This window comes from Drosophila sulfurigaster, chromosome 3 (genome assembly GCF_023558435.1).
Source record: "Drosophila sulfurigaster albostrigata strain 15112-1811.04 chromosome 3, ASM2355843v2, whole genome shotgun sequence".
NCBI classification, from domain to species: Eukaryota; Metazoa; Arthropoda; class Insecta; order Diptera; family Drosophilidae; genus Drosophila; species Drosophila sulfurigaster.
This window is the reverse complement of record NC_084883.1, coordinates 8,339,386-8,355,683: the sequence shown is the minus strand read 5'-3', so window position 1 is coordinate 8,355,683 and position 16,298 is coordinate 8,339,386. Positions and strand designations below refer to the sequence as shown.

The following is a 16,298-nucleotide window of genomic DNA, read 5'->3' as shown; positions in this document are numbered from 1 at the left end:
GTATATTTTAGTATATTTTTGTAGTGATTTTGTATACTTTTAGAATAATATCGCACTGTTTTGCTTTATTGGTTGGTAGCGAGTTGAGCTAACTCGTCTGAAGCTCTCTTACTTGATTTGTATTCATATCATGAACTACTAAGTACAATAGGTAACAATCAAGATTGACTGATTAAATGCTATCGATTACTAATTTGTATTTTTATTTTCCTGAGCAGTTTTGTTTATTTGCCTTTGTTGCAACATTCCAGCGTTGTCAATCATTTGTCAATTTGGCACTCCATCAAATGAATATCGCTTCAAGTCCTCCTTTGTGTGTCTGTTTTTTCACCAATGATTTTTACACAATGTAATACATACTATCATATATTTACATATATATGTATGTGTATACCGTTTTTAAGTATTTATGTATATACACATGTATATTTATTTATTAATTTGTGCAAATTGAAATTCGTGCACGTCGAGTGCCAACAATTCCATCTGTAAAATGTCTGGCAATGATATTATTGTTATTAATACCAATCGAGCGAGTCAATTTTTCATCTCCTCTCAGTGTTCATAAATCTACATGTCGCACTTTTCGATACCCCGCAATCAGATAACAATTTAAACAGGGTATAATGATGTAAAAGATTTAAATACTTAGTACAAACATTATCTTGAACAAAGCATTTTTAATTTAAATTTAGTAACAAAACTTGCTTTCACTAGCTTAAAGATAAAACTTAACAATAATTTCAACTGCAGCAGAGCATGCTTTAGTCAGGACTTTCGCAAAAAAACATTCCTTTTTTATGTTATCGGCCTTTTTGATTAAATTGAAAGAAGTGAAAAATTGCGCGAAACGCGTAAATTACACAAATCAACGGCAGAAACAATAACAATAAAAAAGAGTATGAAAACTTCGAAAATGAATTGCCACTTTTTATTGTTTTATTACATTTCAATTTTTAACTGCAAAACTTTTTTGGTATTTATTGCAATTTCCATAAATGAATGTCCGAAAGAAATATTGAATTAAATGTGTGAAAATGCGGCAAAACCTTTAACTAACCTAATGCGAAATTCCCTGCAGCGATCTGACCTTAGTCAACGTTAGTTTTACAAATGGATTAACCTGGCTTTATTAGTGTCCAATTTATAACAATTTAAGCATATCAAAAAACAAAGCTTTAAACAAACAAAGTTCAGAGACTAACGAAGAATTCGTGTGGAGTGATTAAATAATTAGGTGGAAAAGATGCTTGATGTAAATAACGTATACGTAAGCGGATGCGATATCAAAGAGATTAGCGTAAATTGAAATTGATTTTGTGTGCAACAGATACACGAAATGGAAATTTTAAATGAAAATTGATGTAGGAAAATGCAGGAGAGCTAAGAGATGAGAGAGAGTCGCTGCTTCTCGCCGCACTTGCGACCAACGAACCGCAGTGGCAGCTTATTCGCTTAATCCGCTTAAGCCATCGATTTATTTTTGTAGTTATTGCATAAGCAATGAGCGAATATATTTGCACTTCACACATTAAGGTATTAAAATTAATCGATTCTGTGAAACGGAATATCGTATATAATGTGTAGCATTTAACTTTTAAATAGAAAAATATTATTTTGAAATTCATTTCTCTGCAAAGCTTCTTTAAATTAAATATTCTTTGCGCATCATCATTACGCTTCTGCCTTAAGGTATTAAAATTAATCGATTCTGTGAAACTGAATATCGTATATAATGTGTAACATTTAACTTTTAAATAGAAAAATATTATTTTGAAATTCATTTCTCTGCAAAGCTCATTACAATTCAAAATTCCTTACTTCTCCCTTGAGGTATTAAAATTAATCGATTCTGTGAAAAGAATAGCGTAGATAACATGTAATATTTAACGATTAAATTTAAAAGTATTATTTTGAAATTCATTTCTCTGCAAAGCCTCTTTTAATTCAATATCATCATCATTACGCTTCTGTCTTAAGGTATTAAAATTAATCAATTCTGTGAAACGAATATCGTAGATAATGTGTAAAGTTTAAAGTTTAAATATAAACGTATTATTTTGAAATTAATTTCTCTGCAAAGCTCATTACAATTCAAAATTCTTTACTTCTCCCTTAAGGTATTAAAGTTAATCGATTCCGTGAAACGGAATAACGTATATAATGTTATATTACATTTAACGTTTAAATAGAAAAGTATTATTTTGAAATTCATTTCTCTGTAAAGCTTCTTCCAATTCAATATTCTTTGCGCATCATAATTGAGTTTCTCCCTTAAGGAATTAAAATTAATCGATTCTGTGAAGCAGATAATGTAGATAGTGTGTAATATTTAAGTTTAAATAGAATTTCGTATAGGAAAGTATTATTTTTAATTTCATTTCTCTGCAAAGCTTCTTCTAATTCAAAATTCGCTTCTCTCTTAAGGTATTAAGAATAATCGATTCTGTGAAACAGATAACGTAGATAATGTGTAATATTTAAAGATTAAATAGAAAAATATTATTTTGAAATTCCTTGCTCTGCAAAACTTCTTCCAATTAAAAATTTTATACTTTAAAATTAAGCGATTCTGCGACAAAGATAATATTTAAAGTTTAAATAGAATTCCGTATATAAAATTATTATTTTTTAAAATAAGAATTTGTTTCTTTACAAGGCTTCTTCAAACTCTTTTGTATCACAATTAAGTTAACTCCTCTCTCTTGGGCAATAGTAACTTCTCGAACAGCAATTAAAAGCGGTTTTAATTAAATTTCCATGTAAATGCCATTGCCCATGCCACATCCACATCTACATCACATCTGGTATAATCACCCTCAAAAACTTGCAATGTTTTAGTTTAGCCCGCGGCATTCGCTAAACACACAGACGAATAATCGCTGGGCATAGGCCATCATCAGTATGGAGGTCTTTAACGCTTTGTCAGTGAAATTAAACTAATTAAAATATTTCGGCTTATAAATCATCACAAGGGGGGAAATCCCCCTCCATACACATTAATTTTTGTAAGGGAGACTTGCTTGGTTTTTGATAAAGTTTGTTAGTTTTAGCGCCAATTTTAATGTGCAAACTTTTTGTTTGGGGAGGAGGTAAGAGTTTTGTCAGCTCTGTTACGGGTTTGTTTGGAAGTCGCTTTTGGTTGAATGATTAGCAAAAGTTTTTAATTTTCTGTCTGTCTCACTTAAAAGTCAAGTAGGAAACTAAGTTTTTTTTTCTTCCCTTTCTTTACAACGCTTAATGCAAAATGAAGTAGATCTAGAGAAACCAAACAGCTTTCTATTCAACATTTTTTGTTTGAGATTAAGAACTGCAAAAATAAAGAAACAGAACAAACTCGTCACTTCTTTAGAGTGTGTGCGACTCGAGCAGAAAATTGAAAGGAAAAAAAAACATGTGAATGAGGGCTTACTGTATGTGAATTGGAGTGTAAATTTCCAAGGACTTTGATGTAGAAGATTGCTACTAAAAGGAGTAAAGGACTTTCCTATTCATACCTGTAAGCATATGCGAACTTTCACTGCTTCAACACAAAAAAAAAAAAAACATTTAAGAAATTTTAAGAATTTTCTGAGCCAAGTGGCTTTTAAGCTAAAGCTCTTTAGTAATTTTACTCAACAATTTAAGAATTAATATAACACGAGACTTGTGTTTTTACTATACAAATATAAAGTGAGCCTCTCTTTGTCATTTGATTAGAAAGTCAAAGATGACATAGTCTTAAAAGTATTCATGTCTGTCTTATTTTAATCAGCATGATTAGCTCAAAGTTCATTCCACAACTCTTTTGAGAATCTGTATCTCCATTGTCACATGGCGACAATCTCATATTTCACGACTCGATTATTGTTTCGTTGATAAGCAGACTTTGCCCCGCCACTAATAGCGCTCCCCCCCCTCTCGCCCAGCCCCAACCATTGGAAGTCGAAGTTGGAAAGCCTTTGGGGCATGTTATTGTCTTGTAATGCAGTGAACGTGGACATGTCATAAATTAGGAAAAGCTCGACGCATCAACGATTATGTCAAACATTGTGACAGAAGCGGATCTTATTGATGATGCTTATCAGTGGAGGGGAAGACAGACAAAGAGAGGGGACAACAAATGTGAGTTGGATGTGACATGACAAGGGACGTTGTTGATTAGACCCAAAACGAAAGATGGATGCGCTTAAATCATTTTATCATTTTTATTTCATTTTCTTGCTTCCTTTTTTGTCTTTTGGCGTTTTTGCGCACAGCATTTTGTGCTGATGACCGGCAAGGCACCAGTCAGCAGTCACCAGACACTAAGCACAAATGAAAATGTGAAAATGTGGAGTGCAAGAAAACCCATTTTCAAATAGGACTACAGGCGGCAAGGCTGGCAAGCAAAACAACGGCAAACAAAAGGCGTTGCGTACAAACGAGAAGTGGAAACAATTTGCCAAAGCGTCGAGCGCTTGGTTATAATAACAGCAACGGCAGCTGAGAGTCATCGGGGAATATGGCAGGCAGTCTGGCAAACAAAAGGCGTCACGCAAAAGCAACAAACAAAAAAAAAAAAAATATAGCAGGAAAAAAATTAGTGCACAAAAAGCGACAACAAAAAAACACACACAAAGTACAGCAACAGCAACAGAAACGGTGACTGCATCAAGGTAGACAAATATGTACAACAACAGCAGCAGCAGCAGAAAAAAGCAAAGCTTATGGCATGGCAACTCCCTTTCGCCCCTTTATACTGTGTTCCCTTCCATTCCCCCAGTCCCCACTCACCATTCTAGTTGTCGGCACTGAAGCGCACTTCAAACAAAATGGCGCCCACATGGAAGCGTGCGATTTGCCGCAATTGCGTATCATTAATTTGCGTTTTAGTTGCCATCTCTTTGGCCATTCTCTCCCTCTCCCTTTCCCTCTCCCACCCTCTTTCTCCCTCTCTCTGTGCCTCGCCAACTCACTGCTTAAATTACTTTGTAAAATGTGTTCGTGCCTGCAACGCGGCGTATGAGCAATAAATGTTGTGCACACTCCTCCAACCAAGTCAACAACCAAACACCAAACGACTGCGACCATTGGCAACGTTTATACGCCGCACACATAATGCGAAAAACACGATCGTTATAAGCATTCAAAAACAGAAGAGTGTAAACACCAATTTTTGTGTGTTAAAACTAATAGGAAATTGTATCGCTAATACTTTCGTTTATTGATCTAAACAATCCACTTGAAATGTCGTTAATATTTAAACACTGCTGTTAAAAGCATCATCAAATATGAAAGGAAACACTATCCATTTAATTAAGATTAAACCGAGAAAGCCTTTTCAATTTGAGCACACTTGTGTTTCATTTATTCATTAGCTAAGTAAATTAGTGAATTTACGAGAATGCAGCACAAATCCGAATCCGAATACGAACTCGAATACAAAATACACAAAATCAATTTGCATAAACATAAATTATGTCTATATACGGTTGAATGTAAAGTTCTCTCTCTCTCTCTCTCTCTCTGTGTGGGTTGGATTTGGCACTGCGGCTTGTTGCTACATGACTAAAACATTTACTGCGACAAGCTCAATGCCTTAGCACTCATCACTGACATGGCCCCGTCCCCGGTCTCTGTCTCCGTCTCGTTCTAGGTCCCGGTTTCGTCCTGCTGCAAGCGAATGTAAACAATGTAAAATGATTTTCAATATTAAACCGGGCAACAGCAGCAGAGTCGTCAGCACAAGTGTTGGACTTGTGGAAAGAGGACTATGCCAATGTTGATGGTTGTTTCTGGTTTACACAGAATTTTTACTGCTATTGCTGCTCGCTGCTCGCACTGGCTGCTTTAATGCCGCTTATGCTTCAGCATTATGGTCGCATTACGTACATCGTTCCGGCTTCATGTGGCCATATGTTTTATAAGTCTATACACATGTCCGTCCGGTTTTGTGTGCGTTGTGTTTTCCTTTTTTTCTACCTTCTACTCATAGGGTAGAAGGGTATTATAACTTTGTGCCGGCTGGAAATGTATGTAACAGGCATAAGGAGGCATCTCCGACACTATAAATTATATATATTCTTGATCAGCGATCTAGCCATATCTGTCAGTCCATCTGTCTGTCTGTCCATCTGTCCATATAAACACCTAAATCTCAGAGACTATAAGAGATAGAGCTATAATTTTCATTCGAAAGCATTTGTTATGTTTGCACGCAGATTAAGTTTGTTTCAAAGTTTTGTCACGCCCACTTCCGCTCCCGCAAATCGACAAAAATCGAACATCAAGCGTAATTTTAAAGCTAGTGTCGCCAATTTTGGTATATACAATAATAACTATAATCTTTGTGATTCCTGAAAATTTGCTTGCGATCAGATATAAATTGACGAAGTTATTAAAGAAATACTTTTGTATGGGCAAAAACGTCTACTTACTTAGTTGCTTTGACTGACAATCTGGTATATTTTTCATTATATGGTTTATTTTGAATCTAGTACCATATCAATATACCAAGTATAATATTTGATATATTTAAAGTGTATGTGTGGTATATTTGTTGGTATATTTTAAGTTCATAAGGCCAAAAGCAGTTGTTGTTGTCGTGTCTTAGTTGACAATTTGGTATATTTTGTACTTAATGGTATATTTTCAATTTTCTAGTATACCAAATATAGTCTCTGAAATATTTCAGTATTGTTGGTATATTAAGTGAGTATTTTAAGAATAATACCACAATATTTTGCTTTTATTCAAAATGGGTAGCGGGTATCTCACAGTCGAGCACACTCGACTGTAACTTTCTTACATGTTTTTTTGTTACGAACTTTATGGCTGGACAGAGGCGCCAAAGAGTTGAGAGCTGAGCTGAGCAACTGAACTGAGTAACTTTAATGGCTGCTCCTGTGCAAAAGAGTTTAAACAGCTCTCTCACACACACATTGACATCTGTAGCTCTATTTAGTTTTAGTGCATGTTTTAGTCTTCAAATTTGATGATATAGCAACATGACTACATTCCCATTTTGTTGTGGTCTTAGTCCATGAATGGACTTTATGGTTTAATAAAGCCTATTTAGAGGCGCATATATGGATTTATTTTATAGCTTGTACAGCCAATTAAATAACTCTTCTGACTATGATAATAATTTAAAAAGGCAGCTTTAACACTTCATTTGCAATATATTGATTGTAATGTTATTGAATTTTAATTTATGTCTTACTTTCGCTACGATAATTAAATCTTTGACTGGCCATAGTTTTTAATTGCATTCTCTCGCAATATTTCTCACAAATGCGTTTTTAATATCTTTTTTTTTATTTTCAACCTTGATTGATTGCTTTTAAATGCTTCTTATGTGTGTACTTCAATTTCTGACTGTTTTTAATGGTATTCCACATCGGCGAGTAGCATTTGGTGAGCTCAAGTTATCTCAATGATGCTCAACGTTAACGTTAACGTTATGCTTGTAAATCCTTGAAAGTGGCGCTCGAACATAAAAATTATTTTAATCGAGTGCAAAATGGCTAACAAATAAAATGCGAGAACAAAATTAAGAAATGGCCTCAAGTAATCGTAGAGTCGAGAGCACGGTCATTTAATGGCCGAGTCTAGGCAATTATAAAATATTTTCATTATGAGAATAGGGCAAAATAATTATGCCAAAAGTCTGCAAATACCAAGTGCGGACGAATAGAGGGGAAGGGGGGAGGAAGCAGCAAGGGTCGCGGTGGGGCAAACAGGCTGTGGTCCACACTTGAGCTGCTCGTTGAGTTTGTAGCTTTTGGTTTGGTACAATTATTCCATGCTCATTGCTAATTAAAACTAAATTGAGTGCACACACACAGCTACAACGCGAGAGAGGCAGAAAGAAAGAGAGAGCGAGAGAGAAAGCACTCACACACACACAGATAGTCGCATTCTGACAGTGTCAATGTGTGCGGTTTATGGAAAAAGCAAATGCATGTCGGCATCGTAGAGCTTAAATTATTTAAATGTCATAATGCTCGCCGCGACTTTGCCTCCTTCTCCTTCTTCTCTTCCTTCTTCTCTTGTTCTTCTCGTTTTGCCCCCACCAGCAAGTGACAAGTATGTTTAAAAGTGTACGTGTGTCTGTGTGTGAGTGTCTGACTGAATGTGTAAGCATGTGTGTGCGTGAGCTCATTACAAGCTGTCACGTGGAGAGGAGGAGAGACTGGATGAGTCTTACAGTATTTTGCTTGTGGGCGGTCGTGCGTCAGCAGTGAGCAATGAATTTTTAATTGCCATCTAATTATTTGCAGTTCTTTAATTGAAAACCTGAAAGCACAATACACACACATGCACACACGCTCGTCTAAGTGAATACTATTCGTAGTTGAATGGAAACACCGCCCGCAACATCAGCAATGAATGTCGTAAATGCAACATGAATTCTTTGAATGGAGCTAGACAAGTTCCGTAAACACTCAAATAGCCAAATAGGCTGAGGCATAGGAGAACGAGTTTTTCGAAAAGATCTTAAATATACTTTTCTAAACGAAGGTCAATTGCAAAATATTCTTCGAAGAAAGTATACTAAACTACTTGCTAATTGAGCTAACTCAAAAAGTTGAATGTATTTTTAAATATCATGATTATAAAGCGTCTACAATAACCATTAAAAGTTGACAATTGGTATTTTCTATTTTCTAGTATTTAAATTTTCATAATACATTCACTTGATACCATTTAATAATTATATTTTTATATGAAATCTCATGAATTTATGCTAATATCTACTATAAATCTTGCTTGATATATTGAATATGATAAACCATAACGATCATTTACTTAAAAGTTGTTATAATAGTTCGTATATTCATTCATCAATCAGATACTATTTAAAGAAAAAAAATAGATAGAATAGAAAACTATTCGAACTGTTAAACAAGTGGGAAAAATAGTTGTATAAGTTAGTTCTCAAAACGCTGAGAGTATTGTGCAGAGAACGCGATACTTGGTCACAGAATCCAGAATTTGAGAACTGAATGAGGACACATTAGCAAACTTTTGCAAGTTTGTAAGTTTGCTTTCGTGAAACGTGTTTTCTGAAAAAAGAATAGCTTTGCAAATCATTAAAAAAATCTGAATGTTATTTTAGGTTGGGTAGACTAAAAACTACAAATCTCTGATTTTTATATTTAAAATACTTGTAAATTTACTAATGTTAAAAAAGGAAATAATATGTATTGCTTTAATCTCATGTTAAATTATATTTTTAAGCACATGTACAGCTTTAGTTTTTCAATGTAACTATGTATACAAAAGATGTTTAGTTTTGCTGGAACCTAGGACGTAATCCTTTAATTTATACAAGGCTAAAAGAAGATAACGTCATCCGTGTTCGGATTGATTTCTAGCTAATTGATTTTTATTCGTAATTAATTTCATTTAATTTTAATTAATCCTTTGTTGTATTTTACTCAAGTTGTAAATATATATTTTGTATTATTATTTGCAGCAGCTAAACCTTACAATGCTGAACTGCAGCTTGAGTTCTCATGGCCATATTGGGCGACAAAGTCTAGACTTTAGACGACTCTGGACACTGGCATTGTGTCTTTGTTTTCCGAAACCGGTCCGATCCCATCATCATCATCATCAGTTGTGCGTCATGCGATCCCAGACGGACCATAAAAGCATTGCAGCTCCAACAAGAATGACAAGAGACGACCAAGTCACAAGTCACAACAACAATGAATTGTCTAATAAATCAATACAGAGAAAAATAAAAGAAAATGCTGCCACAACATGTACAACAAAATTAAAGCAAATACTCTCTCGAAGTTCTCGTCATTCCTCCTCCAGTGACCAAAAACTACGACTAAGCCAACACTCGTGACTTGCAAAGTGGGTCGACAGACAACGTCAGCACTTAATTGTTGACCACTAATTATTTGCTTATGAGCTTTGCTGATGCATGTCCTTATCCAGCACTCGAACCGCATTTGCAGTTCTTCAGTTCGTGTGGACTTCATTTGTAATCCACGCGGGTATAATTAGACAACACTTGGGTACATTTATTTAATCATGCTCTTTGCCATATGCTTCGTTTTTCGAAGTCAAACTTTGCCACATGTATTGGATTAGTTAAGTGGTAAGGTTTTATGTTTACAAATTAATTTTATTTATATATATATATTTATTTACATGTTTGTGATTTTACACAATTACAAAAATAGAAATTAAACAATTTTATATATTATCCAAAATTTAATTGTTTTTTAAAGATGCAGTTTTCTTAACCCAAGCTTATTAAAAATGCTTTATATTTTACAATCTCATCTCTATTATTTTTATAATGATTCAGTTTCATAATCTAAGCCAATTAGAAACAATTTTTATTTTATAATCACAACAATTTCATGACATTGCTGATTAAAATGAATTAAGAGTTGAACAAAGAGCAATTTAAGACAATTCCTTATTCGATTGTATTTAGTGTAATGCTCGAGTAAGATTTAGTACATATAGAATCAGTATGTAATCGTAAATATACCATCTTACATACTAAAAGTTTAGTGATTAGAATCATAATCGAATATAGTATTCTAATAGTCTAATAATGCTTTCAAATTATCTTTTTAGGAATTTGCTTAAGGGCATCTGTTGAGCGGCTCTCTGAATTACGCGCTCTCGTGCTCTCTCTCTCTGCCCCTCTCTTTGCTTTGCCCTTCTCTTCTTCTACTTATTTAATTTGTTTTTGCTGCCAAAGACTTAAAGCCGGCCGGCTTGTCCAGTTGTTTAGTTTTTTCAGTTTTTTTTTGTTTTTGTTTTTTTTTTTTGGTTTCTTTGCATTGTTTGTTTAGACAAGCGACTGCACATTTTTTTTGTTGCCTACCTCCAACTGTCTCGCTCTCGCTCTTGCTTTTGCTGTTGAGCTCTGTCCATCTCGCTCAGACGACCTCACGTTGCTTTTATTTTATGGGCTTGTTTGCTTTGTTTTTGTCTTTTTGCTGAGCCTTAAGCAGGTGTGACTTAGCTATGTATGTAAGTATGTATGTGTGCGTGTGTTTAAGCCGGCTCATAGACTTGTTTGTTGCTGACGGAGTTTTTGTTGTTGTTGTTGGTAGTGGTGTTACTTAATCGCCTGTGCGCTGCCTATAACATAGTTTGCTCTTGAACTTGAGGTGAGCGCCAAAGCAAACAAACATATGAGCATGAAAACGGAACATGAAATGTGATCTGGTCAAAGGTGTTTAAAATTAGTTTTATTTTGTGAATAAACTAATTGGTTACCCACTCCATACATCCTAACTCTCTCTCTCTCTTTCTCTTTTTCTGATTTATCCTCCTGTTTCCCATCGTCGCGTTGCCAGCAATTATTAAAACGCAGCCATTGGCGACATGATAAACGATTTCCGCAATATTTCCGCCCGCTCTTCGGAGAGGGTTGGCAAGGGCAATGGACCCAACAGCTGCCGTTTCAGCTGGGGTTGGCTGCACTCTCTTTCTCTCTTTCGCTCTTTCTGCTTTCTCTCTCCCCTCGTTCAACGCTTTACTGTGGCCCACTTCACACGGCTTCATAATTTCGAACACAGCACACAAATTGTCCTTGCTGACAAAACTGTTGAGCAGCGCCGCAGCAGCGGCTTGTTTACAGTTTGTTCTGCAGTCAGAGCAAGACAGCTGAGGGCAGTTGAGAAGTGAGCAAAGAAGAACGAACGACACAAGAGAAAGAAGCAGTAAAAAGAGTGAATTGAGCAGAAGGCAAGAGACCAAAAAAGGAAAAATGAAGGAGCCAAGAGATTCCACAAATAAATTTATAAACATTTTACAGTGAACGCAGCCTAGAACGGCAAAAACCACAATGGCATTTCACTGTCTTTTTCCGGGCAAGGAAACTGCTCGTTAAATCTGAATGAAGACATTCTAGATAAAATTAACCCTATTTCCAAATGTTCTCAACTTCTAATTGATGAGTTACTTCTTCAGCTATATGTATCTGAATTCATAATAAAAACATTATTATTAAGATGGAAGTTAAAGTTCAGTTACTGACACAAGTGAAACAAAAGCTTTACAATGCTCTCTTCTGTGACTTTCTGAATTGTGTATAAAAGGTTAAGAATTTGTAATGCTCGCCCCAGAGACGACGTAATAAAGTGAGCCAGCCAGCCAAAAATAATCTTTGTATACTTAAAGAAATCTCCAAAATTTGTCAAGAAAATGCTTTGCAAATTGCTTGGGAAATTGAAGTACTTCGTTAAGATCACACTCAAAAGGAAGCTTGATTGTTAAATAAGTTAAACCAAATTACCCAGTCAAAGAAACCATACAAAAAGCATGAATATAATGCGTGTGTGTTTTATTATTACCTAATCCGCTAAAATCTTTGTTATGTTACTTGGCTTGTCTTGTCTTAAATTGAATTCGTTTATCTTTGTCGGTCTTGTATTGAAGTCCGTTCCAATGAATATAATTTAAAACTTACAATTAGAGTTTTAACATTAAATTTATAGCTACAAGATATTTCTATGTTAAGTTGAGTTTTAGCAATAATTTAAGTTCAAGTAGTAATATTTTTAATTTATATATACACTACACTATTTTATTTTGTCACTCAAATTGTCGCGCTGTTCGTTTGCTTGACGCCACAAAATGAGGAAATGCTTACTTTAATTTTGTATTTTTCTTTACGATTCTGTGGACTATCTTAACGAGCGCAACGTTGAGTCTCCCCCGCTCCCCTCTTAAATGGACTTCTTGGAGCATGTACATGCATAATGCGACTCGAGGTCGCCACTGGGGGCAGTGTGGCACATTTAAGAAATGGCGTTGCACACACTGCTGCATGCGAGTGTACATAAATAAATGTTTATTTGCATATTTATTTAAATTTATTTGCTGCAATTCGTTAGAATTCTAATGGGCCACGAGTTGTTTATGCGGATGGTGGTGGGGGGGGGTGCAACAATGGGTTAAATCGGCTGTTGCCATATCTTTTGTTGTCTTTTCAACATTTGTAGCACGCTACATTTCACTTGCCGCTGCTGCAATAAAAATTCCCAGCAAATCCAGCAAAAATAACATAACAAATTGTATTATTATTAAAATTGTTATTTTGTTAGCATTTTTGAAACAAGGAAAAGAATTTGCATAACAAAAGAAAAGGGGCCAACGTGCGGAAGGGAAGCTGTTTTGTTATTTTTGGCATAAGTGAGAGCGAAACGAAACAACGAGAAGGAGCCCGAAAGCGAGAGCGCATTAATATGTTTACTCAAGCAGCTCCGACGACGACGTCGACGTTGACGCCAACGGCGACGCCAGCGGCGTCACTGCCGCCGACGGGTTAATGCACCGCTGCAGAGATTAACAACAAATTAAACCTTACCTTTCTCAGTCAAGGGCCTCAGCGTTGTGGTTGTTGGTGTAGCTGACACTGTTGTTGCTGTTGTTGTTGTTGCTCTCACTGTTGTGGAGGAGCTCTTGCCGACGCCGCTGCTACTGAGCTCATGTGACTGCAGCTCCTTCGATTTACTGCTAACGACTACAACGAAGCACAGCAACAACAACAGACACAAATTCGCTGTCGCCGGCATTTTGCCGCTGCTGCGCTGCCTGCTGCTCCTGTTGTTGTGTTGTTGTTGCTGTTCTCTTGCTTTGCTGTGTAAAAATAAGACAAAAACAAAACGAGCACACACACGCACACGAACGCACACCCGGAAAGCAGTTATTGCTTAAAATTTTCTTGTGTTTTGTTTATATGCTTAACATTTTTGTGCCGCAAATTGTGGCAGTCGCGTTATTCTCTGTTTACTTTTGCTTGTTTTTGGTTTTTCTCCTTTTTGCCGCGCGAATAACAAAATATGAGCGAACACACACACGTTCACACAAACAAATACACTTAACACCAACACATAGACAAACTTTCAATCAGGCTCAAGGCTCCCACAGATTGTAAACAGAGCGTTGCCTATACATACAAATATTTATTTTTTACATTTCATTTATTTAATTATTAAACATATGTATGTATTTATGAATTTAGCGTCGGCGTTTAGAACCAAATTCACGCACCGCAATCGCACCATACGCCAAGAAAACCGTAAGAAGACTGAGAGAAAACTCAACGTTAATGGTCCATGAGATTTACAAGGTATCGTTGCGCGCAACCACATTCTGAGAGCGTAAATGATGAATGAAAACGACGTCACAACATCACGAGTTCTGCGTGTAAGATTTAATTTAGTTCAACTACTAAATTTTGATAAAGTATATGTTAAATAAATATAAACCTTATTGTTTACTTTATATATTTTACTGAAATCATCAATTAAATTATTTGTCGGTTATTTTTTTCTCAAATTTTTGAAACACATGCTAGCGCTCTAATTTTGTCACCCCTAATATCATGTTTCTTGTTTTTGTCTGCAGCCCTCGACTAGTTTGGTTGAGGAACCCTGGTCATGAAATTTATTGAAATCTCGGCAGGCGGCGCCAAAGTGCTAATAATTTTTGATTAACGATTTTCCGGCATTCGAGTTTGGAAAGCAATGCAATAAAGATAGCATTAGAAAATTTGTAGTTACTTTTAATTTTGATGGGCAAGTAAAAATTGTTGCTGATAATGTTACCCCAATTGCTCGTAAGTAAAAAGTTTAGCTCCAAATTGGTTGCATAATATTGCTATTGCAATTGCAATTGCAAATTTTCTATTTTTGGCTTTCTAAATTTCACAATTTTTTACATATGTAGTTATGTCGCAATCTGGCGCGTTCAGTGCTGCGGACGTGGAGTCGAGGTGCCTCCAACTCGGAAACCACACAGGATGATGTTATTGTGGACTTTGATGATCCAGATCATCTGCCGCTGCCCGAGTATCCAAAACGTCCCAACGAGCCGCTAAATAAGCGAAAACAGCGGTAAGTATTTGATTGATTTACTGACAGACTGACAACTCAATCAAACAATCATCATAGTTTGCTTTACCAATCTCGCAAGCGCGGCATGCTCGAGAATGATCTGCTACTGAGCACTTTTGCTGACAAGTACCTCAAAGACTTCGACGAGGCGCAAACTGAAGTCTATGACGATCTCATCAATGGAGTCAGCAATGATTGGGACATTTACTATTGGGCAACGGGAGTGAAGCCAACACCCCAACAGTACAACACAGAGATCATGAAGTTACTCAAAGAACACGTCCGCAATGCCGAGAAAGTTACTCGCTTCCGTCAGCCAGAATTGACGTATTATTTGTAAAAATAGTTGCTCGGGGAAAACGTAGACAAGGCAACTGAGAACCGTTGCAGTTGGCCTTGGGGCTTATAGTTTTCCCCCCGAATTCCACGCACAACACTTCACACCACATCCCACATCCGAATTCCTGCCTAGCTTGGCTTCTCGTCCTTTTACTCTTTAGTGTTGTTTGCTTGTTTTACTTTAGTGTCACGAATTAAAACATGAACAATGCTTGCTGCAGTCTCCTTTAGTTCAGACGGTACTCCACAACTTATATCCACACTATATATTGTTCCTTTACACGAAACTACACAACAATACACTTTGGGAGGGCTGGCCTGGGTTTCCATGATCTAGAAATAAATATTTGTAGTATGTTATAAATAAAAAAAATAAAATAAGCAATATAAATCTGTTCTTATTGGACGCATCATTTTTTATTTTATCTGGGTAGTATTTTGAATAATACTAAATATAATATAATGCAAATACTTTAAATCATTTTTAAAAATTAACCAAAAAAAGCTCAAAATTTGAAATGTAAATATAAAATTTTTATTTACCATATATGTATATTTACAAGTACAATATATATTGAAGCAATAAATATAAATAGTCTATTGGCTCTGAAAATAATAAGTCGTTTTTTATAATATTTGAATGTATAGTCTTTTTCAACGTGGTTAACTTATCCTTCCAAGTTAAATAAATATATTGAATTCCGAAAAAAATGAATTGGAAATGGATGAATTGATGAAGCCATAATGTTTCATTTTAAAAATCATTTTTTTCCAATTTATATAATAAAAATAAAAAAATATTTCATATTATTCCTGAAAATGTACTAGTGAACTCTCTATTTGGGAGGTCAGTGTACTTAGCAGATATAAATTACGGAGATCAATATAATAAAGTTATTGTTGGAATAAAGATTGATTTATATTTATATTTGTATATTCAAGACATTTGATTTTATTAAGTTTTAAAGTTAAAATCTATTTCAATAACAATCCTTAAATTTTGTAATCCTAAATCCAACAAATTTATTTTAATGATCTCCGTAATTTATATTCACTTTTCAATACTTAGTTCACCAAAGCCAAATCCGAATTTTCTAAAATTTTAAAATATGA

The 16,298-nt window shown here is 35.3% G+C and overlaps 2 protein-coding genes across 3 annotated transcripts in view; one reads left to right on the top strand and one right to left on the bottom strand.

Annotated features, from left to right (window-relative positions):
• LOC133843513 (low-density lipoprotein receptor-related protein 1) overlaps positions 1 to 14,274 on the bottom strand; it is a 75,756-nt gene extending 61,482 nt beyond the window's left edge. The window contains exon 1 of one of the 2 annotated variants that reach the window (XM_062277112.1): positions 13,316 to 14,274. In XM_062277112.1, the coding sequence (XP_062133096.1) occupies positions 13,316 to 13,523 (208 nt within the window). In that variant the 5' untranslated portion in view covers positions 13,524 to 14,274. The remainder of the gene's footprint in view (positions 1 to 13,315) is intronic. The other variant, XM_062277111.1, reaches the window with a different exon arrangement.
• Positions 14,275 to 14,409: 135 nt separating this feature from the next.
• On the top strand, positions 14,410 to 15,189 carry LOC133843517 (succinate dehydrogenase assembly factor 2, mitochondrial). The gene is made up of 3 exons (XM_062277117.1): positions 14,410 to 14,569; positions 14,680 to 14,846; positions 14,904 to 15,189. The coding sequence occupies exons 1-3, from the start codon at positions 14,552 to 14,554 to the stop codon at positions 15,184 to 15,186; spliced, it is 468 nt and encodes a 155-aa protein (XP_062133101.1). The 5' UTR covers positions 14,410 to 14,551; the 3' UTR covers positions 15,187 to 15,189.
• The last annotated feature ends 1,109 nt before the right edge of the window (positions 15,190 to 16,298 follow it).